Source organism: Nyctereutes procyonoides, unplaced genomic scaffold, assembly GCF_905146905.1.
Source record: "Nyctereutes procyonoides isolate TBG_1078 unplaced genomic scaffold, NYPRO_anot_genome, whole genome shotgun sequence".
Classification (NCBI taxonomy): domain Eukaryota; kingdom Metazoa; phylum Chordata; class Mammalia; order Carnivora; family Canidae; genus Nyctereutes; species Nyctereutes procyonoides.
Window position 1 is genome coordinate 2049348 of NW_026575151.1, and position 16316 is coordinate 2065663.

The window sequence follows — 16316 nt, forward strand, 5'->3', positions numbered from 1 at the left end:
GCTCCCCGTTGAGACGGGGTGGGGGATCCCAGGACTTAAGGGATCATGGGATCATGACCTGAGGCAAAGGCAGACGTTTAACTGACTGAACCACCTAGGTGCTCCTAAAACGTATCTTATAAGAAGTTATAAATGTGCAATACAAGAAGGGAACATAGAAAGCTGTGAAGCAGGACATCTTCATTAGAGCACAGGGAGGTCAGAAGAAGAAGGAAATGCTGCCTTAAGTACAGTGGGATGAGAGAATGTGGCTAAGCTTTATTCAGCAGATTAACTTCATAACACTGCCTTTGCCAGCAGCAGAACTAATCTTGTTGTCTCTGAAATGAAGCACCACAGACAGCAGATTTTCTTAGAGATTATTTAATTACAGATTATCATATGAGAGATATTGTTGTTCTTCATATCTATAAAGCAAACAGCATAGGAAGGCTTTTGTGACACTCACACACTAGTTTTAAATGACATCTGTTCAAATGTGAACTATTCCACAAATCCTTAATTAATTTTTCTCCTTTAAAAAAAACGTCATAACTTTGAATAGAATTTCAGACTGTGACCAATTACGATAGCAACAAATCTCCCCCAGGGGCTGGTTTTCTTGGCTTACTCAGTCTCCGCTCTGCTCTTTCTCATCTGGTCTGCCCTCACATGGCTCCCCTTTTCTGTCAGGTTACAGATGATGAGGTATTTGAACCTCTATCCTGCTGGTAATTTCTTGTGGGCTAGTCACCATCACTCTCACTGGAACTGTCACTGTCAGATGATTCACTACTATCATGCCTTCTAGGGGGGCTCACCCTTCTCCTGGAATGGGGTTTTCTGTAACCCCAGGAGCCTTTCCTCTTTGGCACACTCTTATTCCATGTAGAATTTTGTCTGTGGGGCACATAATGATTTTTTCTGCTCTGTGTTATTATAGTGTCCTCATTATTGAGGCCATTATGGGAACCTATTTCATTTTTAATTTCGTTATCAAGATCATGAGAAGGAACAAGCTGGCTCTGACTTTTGCCCTTAGTGGGAAATCTTTGTTTTTCAGTTGAGATTACTTTATTCCTATTAGAATGCTCTGTATCTTTTCTACTACTACCTTTGCCATTTTTTGGAATTTCATTATAATTAGGACTTTTAGCTACATCACTACTGCCTTCAGCTTTTTTCTCTTTTGAGGGTGGAAAAGGGTAATGAAACTCTACTTTCCCTTGGTGAGCATTTTGGCTGTTGGCGCCTACTCTGTTTCCTTCTTTTCCAGGGAGTTCCTTAAAGTTGGTGCTACCTATGATATCGTTGCTGCCCTCTACTAGGCTTACATCAGTGCTTGCCTCTTTTCTTGTTTCATCCCTGGTTCCAGTGGTACTTCCACCACTTTCTTCTCTTTCTGGGATCTCATTATAACCTGGCCTTCTTGCATCAGGACTGATAGTATCAGCTTCACGTGGGCCAGAAGACTCTGTTGGTATATCTGCACCTTTTAGGTCAGGACCAATAGGTTCTCCCTTACCAGAAATGTCCTTAAAAGGTTGACCATCTCCGCTGAAAGGAGAGATATCATTGTCCCCCCTCTCTTGAAGATCTGGGTAACCACTGCCTTCAAAATCACTGGGGATTTTTTTGACTTTTTGGAGCAGTTTTGGATAGTCAATGTTGTGTTGGGTATGATGGGTGCTTTTGCTTTTAACTGGAATATTCTGGGCTTGAGGATCTCTTTGATAATTCTTCCTATTTTTTGAGGGGATTTTAACATAGTTCACACTTGCTGGAATTTTGCTTAGAATGTTTCTGGGTTTGTTCTCTTTGTTTTCTTCTGCCAAGAGTTCAGTCACAGTCCCTGGCTCCATTATATGTTGCATATTATTTCTGATGAGAGCTGTACCATATTCTTCTTGGTCATGTGATTTGTTGATAGCATTATCTTTATCCTCGGCCCCATTATTCCCAGGGGATTCAAGGTAAACGGACATCTTTAGGTCACTGTGGGCATTTTCTTTGTTATTAATGCTATCAACTTCATTTGTGGTCTGTATGTTTTCAAAAAGAGTTTGGGTTTTGCTACTTTCTTTATTTTCACTGGCTCCAAGAATGGACAAGTTTTTCTCTCTTTCCCGGGCAATGTTTTCTTTAGGTGCTGGCTCTTGATTTCTTCTCTTACCAGAATTTTGAAGGGCAGTATTGTCTTTGTTTTTTTCTTCCTGCTAAAGTGTAATTTTCAACATGAAGTATTATTATATATTAAATTTTAAAAATTTAATAATTCCTAGGCAATTTAAAAAGAATTACCCACCAGATATTTAAGAGAAAGACTATTAATTCAATAGAAGTTTGTTGGCAGAGATAATTCTGGAATGATCAAAGCAAGTTTCATGGATAAAGAATGAACTGGTAAAGAATGGCTCTCCTTTAGCCTGTGGGGTCCCACGGGGCCCCACACTCTGATGTGGCCTGAGCAGCCCTGAGCACAAAGCATCTAGTAGCTTCCTTGCCCTGGCCACAGCCCTGTTTTTACTAATACAGCTTAATTTCATCCTGTCTTTTTTGGCCACCACTTCAGTCTGTTGGCTCTTATTGAGCATATGGACATTTTCTTGGATGTATTAATTAGATGTGTGCAAATACATGAGCGCTCCCAGATGAAGGAAAAAAGTGTAATCAGTTAGAAGCTTGCACTCACAGGGCAAGTGTGTAGGGAAGACAAAGGAGATGGAAAACCCACATTCAGGGAAGCCAGGGTATTGGGGAATTACATTTAGTGGAACAGCAGGCAGCTTGATCCCAGTCAAGTGCTTGTTGAAAGTACGTGTACTTTCGAAAGAGCACAGGTATTAGAATGAGTTGTCCAACTCTACCGTTTATGAGCTATGTGATCTTAGAAACCTTATTTTTTTTTTTTTTACTTCTCTGAGGCTCAGCTTTCTTAATTGTAAAATAAGAAAAATGACACCTACCTTTCAGAATTGTTGGGAGAATTAATGGTTTGTTTGTTTTTAAGATTTTATTTATTTATTTATTCACAAGAGACACAGAGAGAGAGAGAGGCAGAGACATAGGCAGAAGGAGAAGCAGGCTCCCTGCAGGAGATGTGGGACTCTATCCCGGGACTCCAGGATCACACCCTGAGCCGAAGGCAGACGTTTAACCGCTGAGCCACTCAGGCATCCCAATTAATGGTTTTATTAAATGTTATAATGTGTGTAAAGTATCTAGAACAATGTCAATGTGTAAGACAAATGATGGTAACTATCATTTCATACATAACCACGTATAGCCCTTTATCAAATGGCTGCTTGCTTTCTTCTATATTGTGAGTAATAGTCACTTGATTATTGGATGCACAGCTATTTCCCAGTACCTGTTCCTCCCTAACTGTGGTGGTGACAGATGGAGACGGACTAACTCTGGACCCTTCTCTGACATGTACCAACTGAATGTCACCCTCTGGGAGGGTTCTGTGAGCTTCTGGCCCCTCATACTATGCCCTCTGAAATTTATTTTGCTTGGACTTCCTATTTCTCTCTTTCTTTTATCTGCAAATAAGAATATCATTTTATTTGAAGGACTGCTTACTTTTCCACATGTATCTTACCATTGGAAGCAGTGGGGGAGATTGTTAAATCAGCTCATGCATGAATCTCAAGATTAAAAAGAGTTTATGGAAATGCCTTCTACTCTTAGGAAACTGGTTAATACACAGCATACAAAAGATATAACTTGTAGTTTCTTTAAGATATAATTTTAAAGAAATTATTAATTTGTTTCAGTTATGATATTCACTGATCTTTTTTATTGGCAAGGATATTCTGAAAATAGGCAATATTTTTCTGTGGGGGGAAGTGTAATCGAAACAAACTTTACAGTAAATTATTCCTGAATAAAAAGTATTTTTAAACATTTGGCTTATTTTAAGTCATTGAATCTTGGAAAGTTTTACATGGACATTTATATCTTCCTTTGAAATCAAGTTCATTTGCTCATTGTGAATATGGCTTTTTGCGCTAAATAGTTGTGTTAATCAGTAAACTATGATAATCCTTTTTAACTTATTTTCTCTCCCTACTTTGCCATGGGAAATTTTGTTTTCTTTCTGGTGCTTCAACTGCCTTGAAAACAGTAGCAAAGGGACACCTGGGTGGCTCAGTGGTTGAGCGTCTGCCTTTGGCTCAGGGCGTCATCCTGGGGCCCTGGGATAGATGAGTCTTGCATCGGGCTCCCTGCATGGAGCCTGCTTCTCCCTCTGCCTGTGTCTCTGCCTCTCTCTCTCTGTGTCTCTCATGAATAAATAAATAAAATATTTTTTAAAACTCCACAAAGCAGTAGCATGTACACTAATGAATTGTGTCCATTTCATTAAAGACTGAATAGAGTTCTTTTATAGATGAAAACACGAAACAACTTTTAAACTGTGGAATGTAATAGTCATTTTTGTATTTGTTATTTTAAATGATTTCTGGTTGCATCACTGCCTGCATGATGGTCCTTGTATCAGTTGGGTGATCTGATTTCCTATGCTCTGCTTTTCTCTCTCAGTGCCCTAGTTCATATTATTCTTTTCATGGGGAATGGCCTCTCCCATCTGCTCATTTGCTCAAATTGTACTCATCTTCCAAAGCCCAGCTCAATTATTTCCATTATGTAGCTTTCCCTAAATACCAGACTAGGAACTAATCTTTTTCTACCTTAAGCCCCTAAATTCATGGTTTTTTTGGGTACTACTCCCACAGCACTTTGCACATTCTGAATCGACTTTTATAATGACTTTCATAAGTGTCTTTTTTTTTTTTTCTAACTCAGTTCCTGGAGAGAAAGAATTAAGTTTTCTTAATCATTTTATCTCACATAGTATTTTGCTCAACATATATTGATTACAACAAAAACATTTTAACTTAGTATAACAAATTAGCTTAACAGGCAGTTAGTATTAGAGATGCCATCTAAAGAATAATGAGCAGAACAAAATAACATTCTGAAGAAAAGCTACTACTTTCATGGGAAATGAAGCCAGATTTGGAAAAAGTAAATAGTCCTTCTGCTGATGGCATTTTAAGCTGTTTCTAGCTCTTTGGCCAATGAATCTGCAAAAAGAGACTGAATGAAAAGAATTATTGTCCTATTCCAGGGACAAGGCCCTTATTCTTTCTCTTCCAAGTATTCTCACCCAGATGGAGTCATCAGTGGAATGAATTTAAGGGGCACTAAAACATGTCCCTCTTAAGGGCAAAATGATTTCTCCTATTAGCTTTCTAAACCTCACCATTAGAATATATGCTAGAATACGTTCAGAAACCCTTCTTACAAAAGGCCAAATGTTACTCAGAAGCAAGAAAAATGCATGGGCATCGGGGGTCCACCAGTATCACATACCTGCTAGGGCAAGTCCTGAAGCAGGGCAGGATTTGGATGAGGGCGTGGGGTGGTCCATTTGTGTCAGAGTTTTTTAACTCTTTTAGCAGAGATATTTAAGGAGCCAGGGACTGTGGCACCCGCCACAGACAGAAACCCAGAATAATCAAAAGGAAAGTTGTCTCCTATAACAGTTTCCCCTAGGGTCAGTCCAGATTTTGGCTCTTGATAAGTATCTTCGCCCAGAGATTATGCTTACCTTTATGTCAGTTTGATTTTTCCTCCCCGATGATGTGTAAACGTACTTAAAAATATAATACCCATGTTTCTCATGGTGGCCTTTGTACGTTATCTACAAAAACATAACATTATATTAAGATGTGTTTATAACATTAAATCTCCTGGCTCTCTTTCTGATTGTACAAGATATTCTTTAACTTAGGTGAAGTCAAATTCTGCCTCTGACAAATGGTAGTGCTTCTTATAACCACAGGAGAGCGTCTGTCAGCCAGCTCCTTAAGATAAACCTTGTCCCTTTCTTTTCTACATGCCTGTAAATCTGTTTTCTCTAAGGATGACAAACAACTGCTCTCTCTCGCAGGGTATACTAATTTTGTTATCAAATTTCAGTGGAAATGGAGCATTTGGAAGTGCTTTCAGGTGGGAAGGGCTGTACGGATTGGGAGAAATGTAGGTTTTACAGTATTCATGTCTGTGGTCAAATTGGAAAGATTCACAGCATGAGCATCCAGGCTCTGATGTTGGCAGTTTTTGCCTTCGTAATTTTCAGCTGTGATGAAGAACAGAAGATTGTTAGGTCCTAGAAAAGAATTTTCTGAAACGGCCAGGAGAAACTATGGTAGGCTGCAATTTGGTGACATGAAAAACTGAGGCTACTTGTTTAAGTTTCTGCATGCATATGGAAAACTAACTCCTTGTAAACAGAATTCCACATGAAGATTTAACTCTTTTCCCATTCTTTCCTCCCTCCTTTGTGGTTTTGTTCTCATGTACATGTGTGGGAAAATAGTTTGCTAATAAATATGCCAGGCTTTTTACTCACTTCTCCCTCGGAAGAAAGAAGTCACAGTGAAGAGAAACAAATTTCCATTCAGAATGTTTCTCTTTTCTATCTAAGTGCCAAAATTGTGTTGTGTAATTTTGTACTTCCCTTCTAAGTGCACAAGAATATTTGGACAGTTGAAAATTTCCTCTCAGGAGTTTTTTTCTTTACAAAGTTGAAATAGATTTATTTGAGAAGAATAATTCTGTTTACCCTCTGTTCTTCCACACAGTCATCCTTGGTTTTCCCAGTCTGTGGCTGAAATGTCTGGAAGGAAACAAGAAATAAAACTTCACCAAACATTCATCTCTTCATCCATTTCTGCAAACAATAAATGTCTCGTTTATTTTTCTCTTGCTGAATTTTTCTTCAATGTAGAAAATCATTGCAACCAAAGAAGATGGATACAGTACATTAATATTTGTTTTAGTCTGACAAAAGAGGATGCCCACATTCTTCCTCCAGAGGGAGACAATGCCATCTCCAATAGTACCATATTCAAGCACAGAATTGCCACATTGGGGAGGGGTGGCACTCCAGATATGGAAGCTTGGATGTTGCTGATATCAACTGAAAAATAAGTTTTTACTGGCACATTGGGAGTTGTTTAGTATCAGTGAACCAAACTCAGAGCCCAGTGATGTGGATTATTCGTGTGCAGTGATTGCATAAGTTTAGTGACTGCTGTATTAGCAAAGGGCTGATACTGCTATTAGTCCAGCAAAAGTAAAACTGTAGCCCTCTACATAAGGGGTAAGATCACATTCAGGGATGGTACTTGGCTGTTGCCAGTCACCTGAGCAGAGATTTCTGTCAGGGAAGGAAAAATGGAGTGGCCCGCAGATTGGATCTTGAGAGTACCTGGGGTGAGAGGTAGCTACTGAAGTGGAGAAAGGTCAGAAACTAGGAAGGAATAGATCCGGGCAGCGTGTTCCAGGCTTTTGGGCTTAAATTTAGGTGTCACAGGAGAGCCTGCAGAAGAGGACCGGAGAATTTTGGAGCAAGCTTGCTGTGAAAGAACAGACATAACAATTCTTTTATTACCAGTATTTTAACTTTCTTATTTCTTTTTGAAACTCCTAGGTTATCTCAGATTTCAGAAAAGGAACCAGTAGCCAAGACTGGTTTGTGTTTATATGCATGTGCTAAAGTGGCAGCAGGCATCATGATGGTATGTATCAGTTGTAAAAGAGAGAGAACCCCTGAAGGGAAAGATGAAATAAAAAGACCTTATCCACCTAGAGAGTATTCATCCTGAATAAGCCTCCATGATCTGTATTTTTCTGCAGTAAAATATAGGCTATTATCCTTTCAGATATTGCACTTTAGCTCTTTTTAGAATGACCTCTATAAACTGCATTTCCTGAGCAACTTTGCTGTCTGGGTTCAGCCTTGGTTTGGCTAATGGAAGGCCTAGCCTGGCATTGAGAGTAGAAAGAGAGCGGCCAAGGTATATTTTCCTGGTCTGTCTCTGTTTTGGGCTGTATCTCTAGGATTGGACACATCTCTTTTGTGCTCCTGCCTCCTCTGGGGCCCCTTCCCCCACGCAGGGCACGGAGAACACCACCTTGTTTCTTCAGTCCAAGGAGTAGTAGTAGTTTTAATCTTTGGGTTGCCTCACCACCCATGATTTGCTCTTTCTGTTTGTCCTATACTTATAATTATTCTCCAAATAAAATTTCTCTATTGAACTGCCTATCATGAGAGTTTTGTTTTATTTTAATTTTATTTTCCTGACTGGACCCTAACTGATAAAATTGTCTTAGAAATAAACTCAAAACTTTAGTAAAAGTACCCTGTTGGCTTGGCTCCAAGGCAGATCTGCCTAACATTCCATTATATTCTAGAAACAAAAATGGTTTGTCAGTAACACCTTATATTTACATAGCACTTTACAGTTTGTAAACTACTTTTGTATATATAATCTCATCTGATACCACTAATAACCCCCGTGAGACAGGCAGTAGAAGAAACAAAATTGTCTACACTTAAACAGCTGGTAGAAGTAGTAAAAGAGATATTGTAAGGAAATCGTTAGTCTCAAATTCCCAGGGTTAAAATAGATTTTTAAATGGCCTGCTGTATGCCAAAAAATCATCTTTAATAATAAGAGGAAATGTTTTTGAATTTTACATTAAGTACCTTTAAGGCATATTTTATAATTCTATCCATGATTGACTTTTTCTTATGCTGGTTCTTATGTAAGTTTAGATCATAGAGTCATTTCTCAAAAATATCAAAACAGTGAAAATAATTCTGAATATGGTGCTGTAGGAAAGAGAAAACATAAAAATGAGATGGGCAGATATTAAGCAAGAGAAAAAATGATGGTTTGGGGTATTTGGCATCTTCTCATAGAACACACACACACACACATAAATTAAAAACATACTTGATAGTATAGAGAACCTTCATAAAGTTTGCAATAATAAGTCATGAACTTACAACAAAGTAGCTTATAACAAAGTCTGTAGTCTAACTGCATGTTGATAAATATAATTGAATTGCATGATCCAATATCCACCTTTTGTTTTTTTCAAATTTTGTTTTTTTTCTTCAAATTTTGATTTTGAATGAAACCAGAATATCACCCCTAAAATATGCTTATTTGACATAAAAATTATTTTGAACTGAAGGCAATTAAGTCATAAATGTAGAAAAAGTTCCCTCTTTTCTGCCTAAAGGTAGGAAACAAATTGTCCTGTTCCTGAAGACCAGCTTTCATCAGTTCAGGGATGACACCAGAGAAATCCACAAACAAATTTTGTTAGACTAATCCTCATCTTCTCATTAAGAAATGTAAAGACTACCTGGCTTTAGTTGGACTACCCTCAGCCTAAATCCCTTTGTCTTATCAATTTTTTACAAATTTACTGTTTCCTTGTCTAAAAGATATAAAAGTTTCCTGCTTTGGTCACCTCTTTGACTCTTCATTCTCTTGTGACAGCTCCCGTGTGCATATAGAAATTTAGTAACATTTGTATGCTTTTCTCTTGTTAATCTGTCTTTGTCAGTTTAATTTTCTGACTGGAGCCATGAACCCAAAGAAGGTTGAGGAAATCTTTTGTTCTCCTACAGTTTGAATTTGGATTATAATTCCAAAAGAGATGTAAATGACTCAATATATTCTAATTTCTGATACCACAATCTATTAATAATTTAGGTAATTGACTAAAGGGAATCTATATATCTGAGAGGAAACATCACATTTAGCCATTCATAATCCCAAATTTTGTCTCTATGTCCTTGTTGAGCCTCTTTCATCTGCAATATGCAGCCCTCGCTTCTCCCCCCACACCCATTTTGCAGTTCTCCCACATTTGACTGTGGCCTTGTAATGGAGAAGGCATTGTCTCCCTCTGCAGAAGAATGCTGGCACCTTCTCTTGATCAGTGGTCACTGGATTGATATTGACATAGCATTTACTGGAAAATGGTCAGAAGGTGCCATTCCAGCTGTTCTTTGGAATGTGTTGCTTAAATAGATTCATCCTCAGCTGGTGGGATTGAGCTGAGTCAGCAGGACCCACTCAATTCTCATCATGCCTAAGCACATGCCTCTGTGGTCGTGATTGAGCTGAGTTGTGTGGATGGGGCCTGGCAGATGTCTATTTTAGGCAGTATGGCCCACCACAGGACTATCAAAGGATATGCGCTAAGAAGGTCCATGCTTTCCTCAATTTCTGCTGTCCTCGCTAGATGGCATGGTTTATGCTCATCACTGGGTCACCCAGCTGGTCACTCACTGGCTCAGGACCTATATTTAAGTACTTATGGCAACAGAATGACTACTTGTTTCCTGCTCCTCAACTGAAATGGTTCTGAAAAGCTAGGATGCTTTTCAGACATTATCTAATTAGCACTATGTCTGCACTGCAAAAAATATCAGTAACAGCATTTTCACAAGATAATTTAGTCACATCCTGAGTACTCATCTGAGTGAATCAGAAGGAAGAAAAGACACAAAAGGAAATTGCAGCTCAATTTATGTTAAGCTTAAAAGTCCTTCCCATCTTTAGCCTTGCTGTTGAAGAGAAAAATCATTAGCACGATTTCAGTGTCGGGGTCTTACAAGAATTACAGAAAGGGTCTGGTTTCTTTCCATTGCCAGGTATTTACAAAATCTAGTTGGTCAGCTTTAAAACAGCCAAGTCAAATTTTTCTCAGTTTTTAGTAAAATAGTGAAAGTTCTTTAGACGTGTTATAATTTGGTCTCTGAGCATTTACTCATTAACAATAGTTGATTTGAAACACTGTGACTGGCTATTGATTTTCTCAAAAATACTCTTGGTGGCACTTCATGAAAAGCAGTATGTTGACATTTTATAATTCGGCACATATTTATTGAGGCCCTCCTTGTTAATAGACATTTGTGTCAAGTGCTGTATGCTTTCTTTTTGCTTGGTACTTTCTTGCAACTAAACTAGGTAAGGCTTACTAACTAAAAAAAAAAAAAAGGAAAAAAGAAAAAAAGAAAGAAACATTGCTTAGAGAAATAATGAGAGCAAGAGATAATATGATGCATAACTGAATTTGTAAATGCTTACTGGTGCTGCCCAAGTCACGCTGAAAAGAAGCAGTCCCAAACAGACAGTTTGCATCTCTGAGACTCTCTGCAAAAAGACAATAAAATTTTACCCTAAAATATTGCCAATTATGAACTGAAGTCTTAAGAATAAATAAAATACAAAAATATATACAAACATCCTTCTCCCAGTAGTCCGTTTCCTTGTTTTAAAAAAAACTATGTATAGTTTATAACCAAATGTAGATATTTTAATCTAAGAGCCTTCATATGTAATTATTCTGTGTGAAAGTGAAAATTGTCCAATATTATTAAAACAATGAAGTCAGGAGATAGAAATGAATCTTATAGATACATTTACTTGCTCTATTATCAGCCCAAACTTTTCCCTTTTGTTTTTAGAGATCATTTAATTTTATTATTGTATAATTCATAATAGTATCAAGTTAGTGTAAGAACTCATAACAGACTCTACATGAGTGCCAGCAAAGCAGGCTTACTGTGAGGAATAAATAATTTTGTCTGCTGCCAGTAAGATCCCCTAATCTATATCCTTATATTCATTAGCAATTTATCTGGGCTAGAAGCCATCCATGGGCTGCAGAGTAAAACAATTTGTGTAATCCTTATATTAATAGCTAAAATTTACTGAATACTAAAATGAGCTAACCACTCTTCTAAAAATTTTGCATATATTCAATTAATTGAGCCTCACCACAACCCTATGAGTTAGATGGTGTTACTATTCTTGTTTTAGAATAGGAAATAGAAAGTCAAATAATTTGCCTCAGAATTCCCAGGTATTGAGAGGTATAACTGGGATTAGTACCCAAGCAATGTAATTATAGAGCCAGTAATCATAATGAAGACTCTATGCCATCTTGAATAAGTTTCTATTCTTTCATTTTATTACAGAAAAAATCTCCCTGTAGTTGATTTAAAGGCAAATAATATTTTATATTGAGCTCAACAAAATTATGCTTAAACATTAATATTTAGCTATGGATAAAGGTACATATTTATACTTTGGTGAATACTAAGAGGAGCTAGTGAGCTCATTTACATTAAGTAGCCATTATTGAAAAAAAAAGTCAATATAATAGTGGATTATTAATCTGTTGGTTTTGATGAATATTAGGTATTTTTCTGACTACCACCCAGACATATAGAACGAATTCGAGAATAAAAAATTTATACCACTTTTTGAGATTATTTGGGGAAAACACTTTTAATGGGAATAATAATCTAAATGCTGTTGCAATCTTTAAACATTTCAAGGTAAAAATTTTTATTTGGAGAAATAATGTAACTATTAAATATATTCTAAAAACTCTAGGCTATTTGCTTCTAAACAATATAATTTTCATGACCTTAAACCTAACTATAATTTAGCCATCCACATATTTTAGAGATCAGGACAATACAAGTCATTTATCAAATGACTTAATGCTCATCAGTAGAAATATCTGCATGAATAACTATGCATATTCAAATATATGCATATAAAACTATGAATATGCTTATATTATCCTTATTCTGGTTTATAAATGCAGTTATAGAAAAAAATTAGACTCTTTGAATTATGGTGGATCTTGATAATGCTAACACTTAAATCAAAGAGGAAGTTGCTACCAAGGTATCAATTTTAGTGGATAATTTCCAGAACTTAGTAACACATTTTATATTTTATAAAAACACATTTTAATGTGTTTAAACACATGAAGTTTAAGAGTATAAAACAAAGCACTAAAAATTATACCATTGTGCTGAGTAGAGAATACTTTCAATATATATTTATTTTCAAAAGCAGTCTCCCTACCTGGATGGCATATATCTTGAAAATGTAAACTACATTATAAATTTATTTGCTATCAAGAATATCAAGAGAGCCAAATTACCTGATATATTTTACCTTCAGAATACTTGGCTTCTTCCACGGGATTAGCAGTCTCTGGGCAAATTTTGCTGAAATTTAAAGTTTGTTAGAGTTCCCAATGGCCAATCAGCATAGACTTACTTAGCACTAGCAAACAATTTGTTACCAGTGCCCACAGATAACCATAGGGGGCAAAGTAATTTTAATCTAAAAATGTTTTTGTGGTGAAAAGCTGCTATCAAATGTTCCAGAAAGTAGGATAAACAGAAAATATAAATACCTTAGTTTGGTGTATGATGTTGTCAGGTAATTAAAACTGATTTCAGAACTATTAATTAGGACTCTGAATAACTAACATGTTCATAAGTGGAAAAATTTTAGCTAACCTTTTGTGTAGAAAGTTTATAATTTCAACTTAGTCTGTATTAAATTCAGCAACATTTAACAAAAATGTGTTATGAGTGCTTATTATGTGACAGACACTGGGGAAGTAGCAGTAAGCAAAGCGGACAGGAAAGAAAATCCCTGTATTCATGGAGTTTATAATTTGGTGGGGAGACTGACAACAAATAAAATAAATAATATATATGATGTAGATAGTGACATAGACTACATATAACAAAAAAAGTATTGCAAGGAGAGGAATGACAAGCACTGGGGGTGGGGACATGGGGACACTGCATTGAAATACTAGATAGGGAGACCTGGGAAGGCCTCACCGAGAAGGAGGCTCTTTACGAGTAAAGACCTGTAAACACATGGCATCTAGGGGAAGAGCATTCCAAGTAGAAGGAAGAGGAGGAGGAGAGCCCCAGAGACGAGAGTGTGTTGACTTGTTCCAGGAACAGAGCAGAGGACCTTTTGACTGGAAAGACTAAATGAAGTGAATAGCAGGAAATGAGGTCAAAAGGGTAGTAGGTGGCAGATGGCATGGGGCCTATAGACCATTGCAAGGCTCTTGACTTTACCCTGAGTGAGAAAGAACCCCTGGCAGTTTTGAGCAGAGCTGTAACTGCAGAGTAATTGAAATAGGAAAAGGCAGAGATGGGCTTGGAAGACCTTGAGGTAATCCAGGCAAACCATGATTAGGACTTCAATCAGTGATGGCAGAGGGATTGGGGGAACTGGTCAAGTTATGGATATATTTTGAAAGTAAAGCCAATAGGATTCAATGACATACCACATGTGGGCTGTGAGAGAAAATCAGGATTCAACAGTGAATCTAAAGATTTTTGGTCTGAGCAACTAGACAAATGCAGTTGCCTTTTATTGATATGGGGGAAACTGCAAAAGCAGTGGTTTTGGGAGAAACATTGAAATAATAATAATAATTATTGGTAAGAGATGTGTCTGGTATTTTCATTGTAAGCATCTTTGCCACAGATACCTTTGCTGCAAGAATTTTACTTTTAAATATTTTCACACAAAATAAATAAATAAATAAATATTTTCACAACATGAGGAATTGACTGTAAGGCAATTTTGTCATAAAAGATAAAAAAAATAACTGGTTAACAGTTTGGCTTAAGAGTTCGATTTGATTTCTCCATTGATACAGTACTCCCATTTTTATATTATATAAACCTTACCCTCATAATGGTCTATATAAAGGTGCAGAATTTTGAACCCACATTTCCTGTAGAACTTAGGGACATCTATTAGTGACATGTGACAATATGGCAAGAACAAACAACAGTGTAGAAGGCTTTCACAAGGGGACACAAAGCTCAATTACAAATATGCATCCTAGTATTTAGAAACTGATACTTCTCTATGTTTTTTTATTTTAATATTTGTTTATTTGAGGGAGAGAATACTTGCTTGCACCCGCAAGCACAAGGGGAAGGAGCAGATGGAGAGGGAGAGGGAGAGAAACTCAACTTGATTCTCTGATGAGCAGAGAGAAGCTCAACCAGACTCCCTAATGCCCCTGATTTTGGTGGGGGGAGGTGCTCCATCCCACAACCTGGTGATCAGGACCTGAACTAAAATCAAGAGTCCAATGCTTAACCGAGCCAGCTGAGCCACCCAGGCACCCCCAATACTTTTTTTAATGAAGGAAGAAATTTTAGTGAAAAAAGAAAAAGTGTAATGCCTAAATGAGGAAATGAATCATCAAGAAAAAAAAAAGAAAGGAAAAAAGTATAATATTGTGAGTGAAGGACTTTGAAGACAAAGGTTTATTTATAATCCATGAAATAAAATCGGTTATTTGTGCAGCACTGCCCCAAATCTGTCCTATACATTTTGAATGTACTCAATATTTTGTATTTCTTAAGAAAGTGTTTTCACTTTTGTTACTCATTTTTCATGTTTCGTTATGCCCTCTTTAATGAATGCCCCTTCTGTTTTTCATAATTGTATCTTTTACCACACAGCTGCTTTACGGTCAATTAGTTACCCCATCAAAATGCTTACGGAGGATACGCTCGCTGCAGAGATGCTCAGGGCCTAGCTGCCTAGAAGCTGTAAGGTATTTCTCCTTTATGTCACTGACGGGAAAATGTTTATTTCTATCTAGATGTATCTGTGTTCAGTAAGAGAAAATTCAGTGAACTTTAAGAGAAAAAACTTGCTTAGCTACTAGTCCTAGCAAGGAGTAAACTGGCAGTAGCTAAATATATTTGCTCCCAAAGTGAATTCAAAGCTTCAAAAAAAAAAAAAATCAACTTAGGCCTCAAATTTAGAACCTACAATTGACAAAAGAAAAAGTAGCCTATTCTGGTTTTAAGGTTGCAGAGAAGAAACTGCAGCAGGGGTGGGGGAGCAGGGGGGGAAACCAAGAAAGATTATTTGCTATAGTTCTGTGAAGTGGAGGTTTTACTTCTACCCTCTTGACGCCCCCTGAGTTAAGCTTGAACTACAAAAACTCAGCATAAGTTTTCTAAACATTTTTGTGCCATAAACAGTTTTGCCATAACATTTGTTAGGAGTGAATAACCAAAGATAAAGAACAATGTTCTGTTAAAAAAAAAAAGTTTATCCTCACACCATCCCTATTTAACTGGAAAACAAAACACAACTAGGAAGCAATAGAGAAGACAAGAAATGGACACCTGGATTTTCTTCTGGTTTTTGGCTGATGGTTCAAGAATGGGCACCTTCGTTTTAGATTTTGTACCTTGCTGGCCTTCCTGGGTCACAGTGTCCCAGAGTTGCTCCTCAAATAGATTTTAAGATGAAAGTAGTCCGTTCAACATGTTGCATTTTGTGGTGTCCTTTTCATTTCTTACGCTTCACTTGAGTAAGAGCAATCCTATAAAATGTTAATTAGCTAGGAATCTACACAAGGTTTTAGTTGTTTTGTTTTGTGTTCCCATTTATTTCTGGAACGTCACACCTATCTTCCCTGTAGTTGTGCTCTAGGCCCAATTGCTTTAGTGTATATATATTTTAAAAAATATTATAGTAAATAGTTTTACCTTCTGGGATTTTGGTCCCCAGTTTATTTTTAACACTATTATGCAACACGTTTCTCTGTATCATCTTAGGAAATTAGGGGTAAACATCATATAG

The 16316-nt window shown here is 37.0% G+C and overlaps 1 protein-coding gene across 2 annotated transcripts; it reads right to left on the minus strand.

The window, feature by feature from the left end:
- Nucleotides 1-725: 725 nt before the first annotated feature.
- Nucleotides 726-11000, minus strand: MEPE (matrix extracellular phosphoglycoprotein). Of its 2 annotated transcripts, XM_055312935.1 has the most exons (4): nt 10947-11000; nt 6614-6667; nt 5597-5689; nt 726-2195 (listed from the first exon to the last, which is right to left on the minus strand). In XM_055312935.1, exons 1-4 carry the CDS (start codon nt 10998-11000, stop codon nt 726-728), a joined length of 1671 nt encoding a protein of 556 aa, XP_055168910.1. The 2 variants fall into 2 exon arrangements, with proteins under 2 accessions (XP_055168910.1, XP_055168911.1); XM_055312936.1 differs by lacking the exon at nt 5597-5689.
- Nucleotides 11001-16316: the final 5316 nt, after the last annotated feature.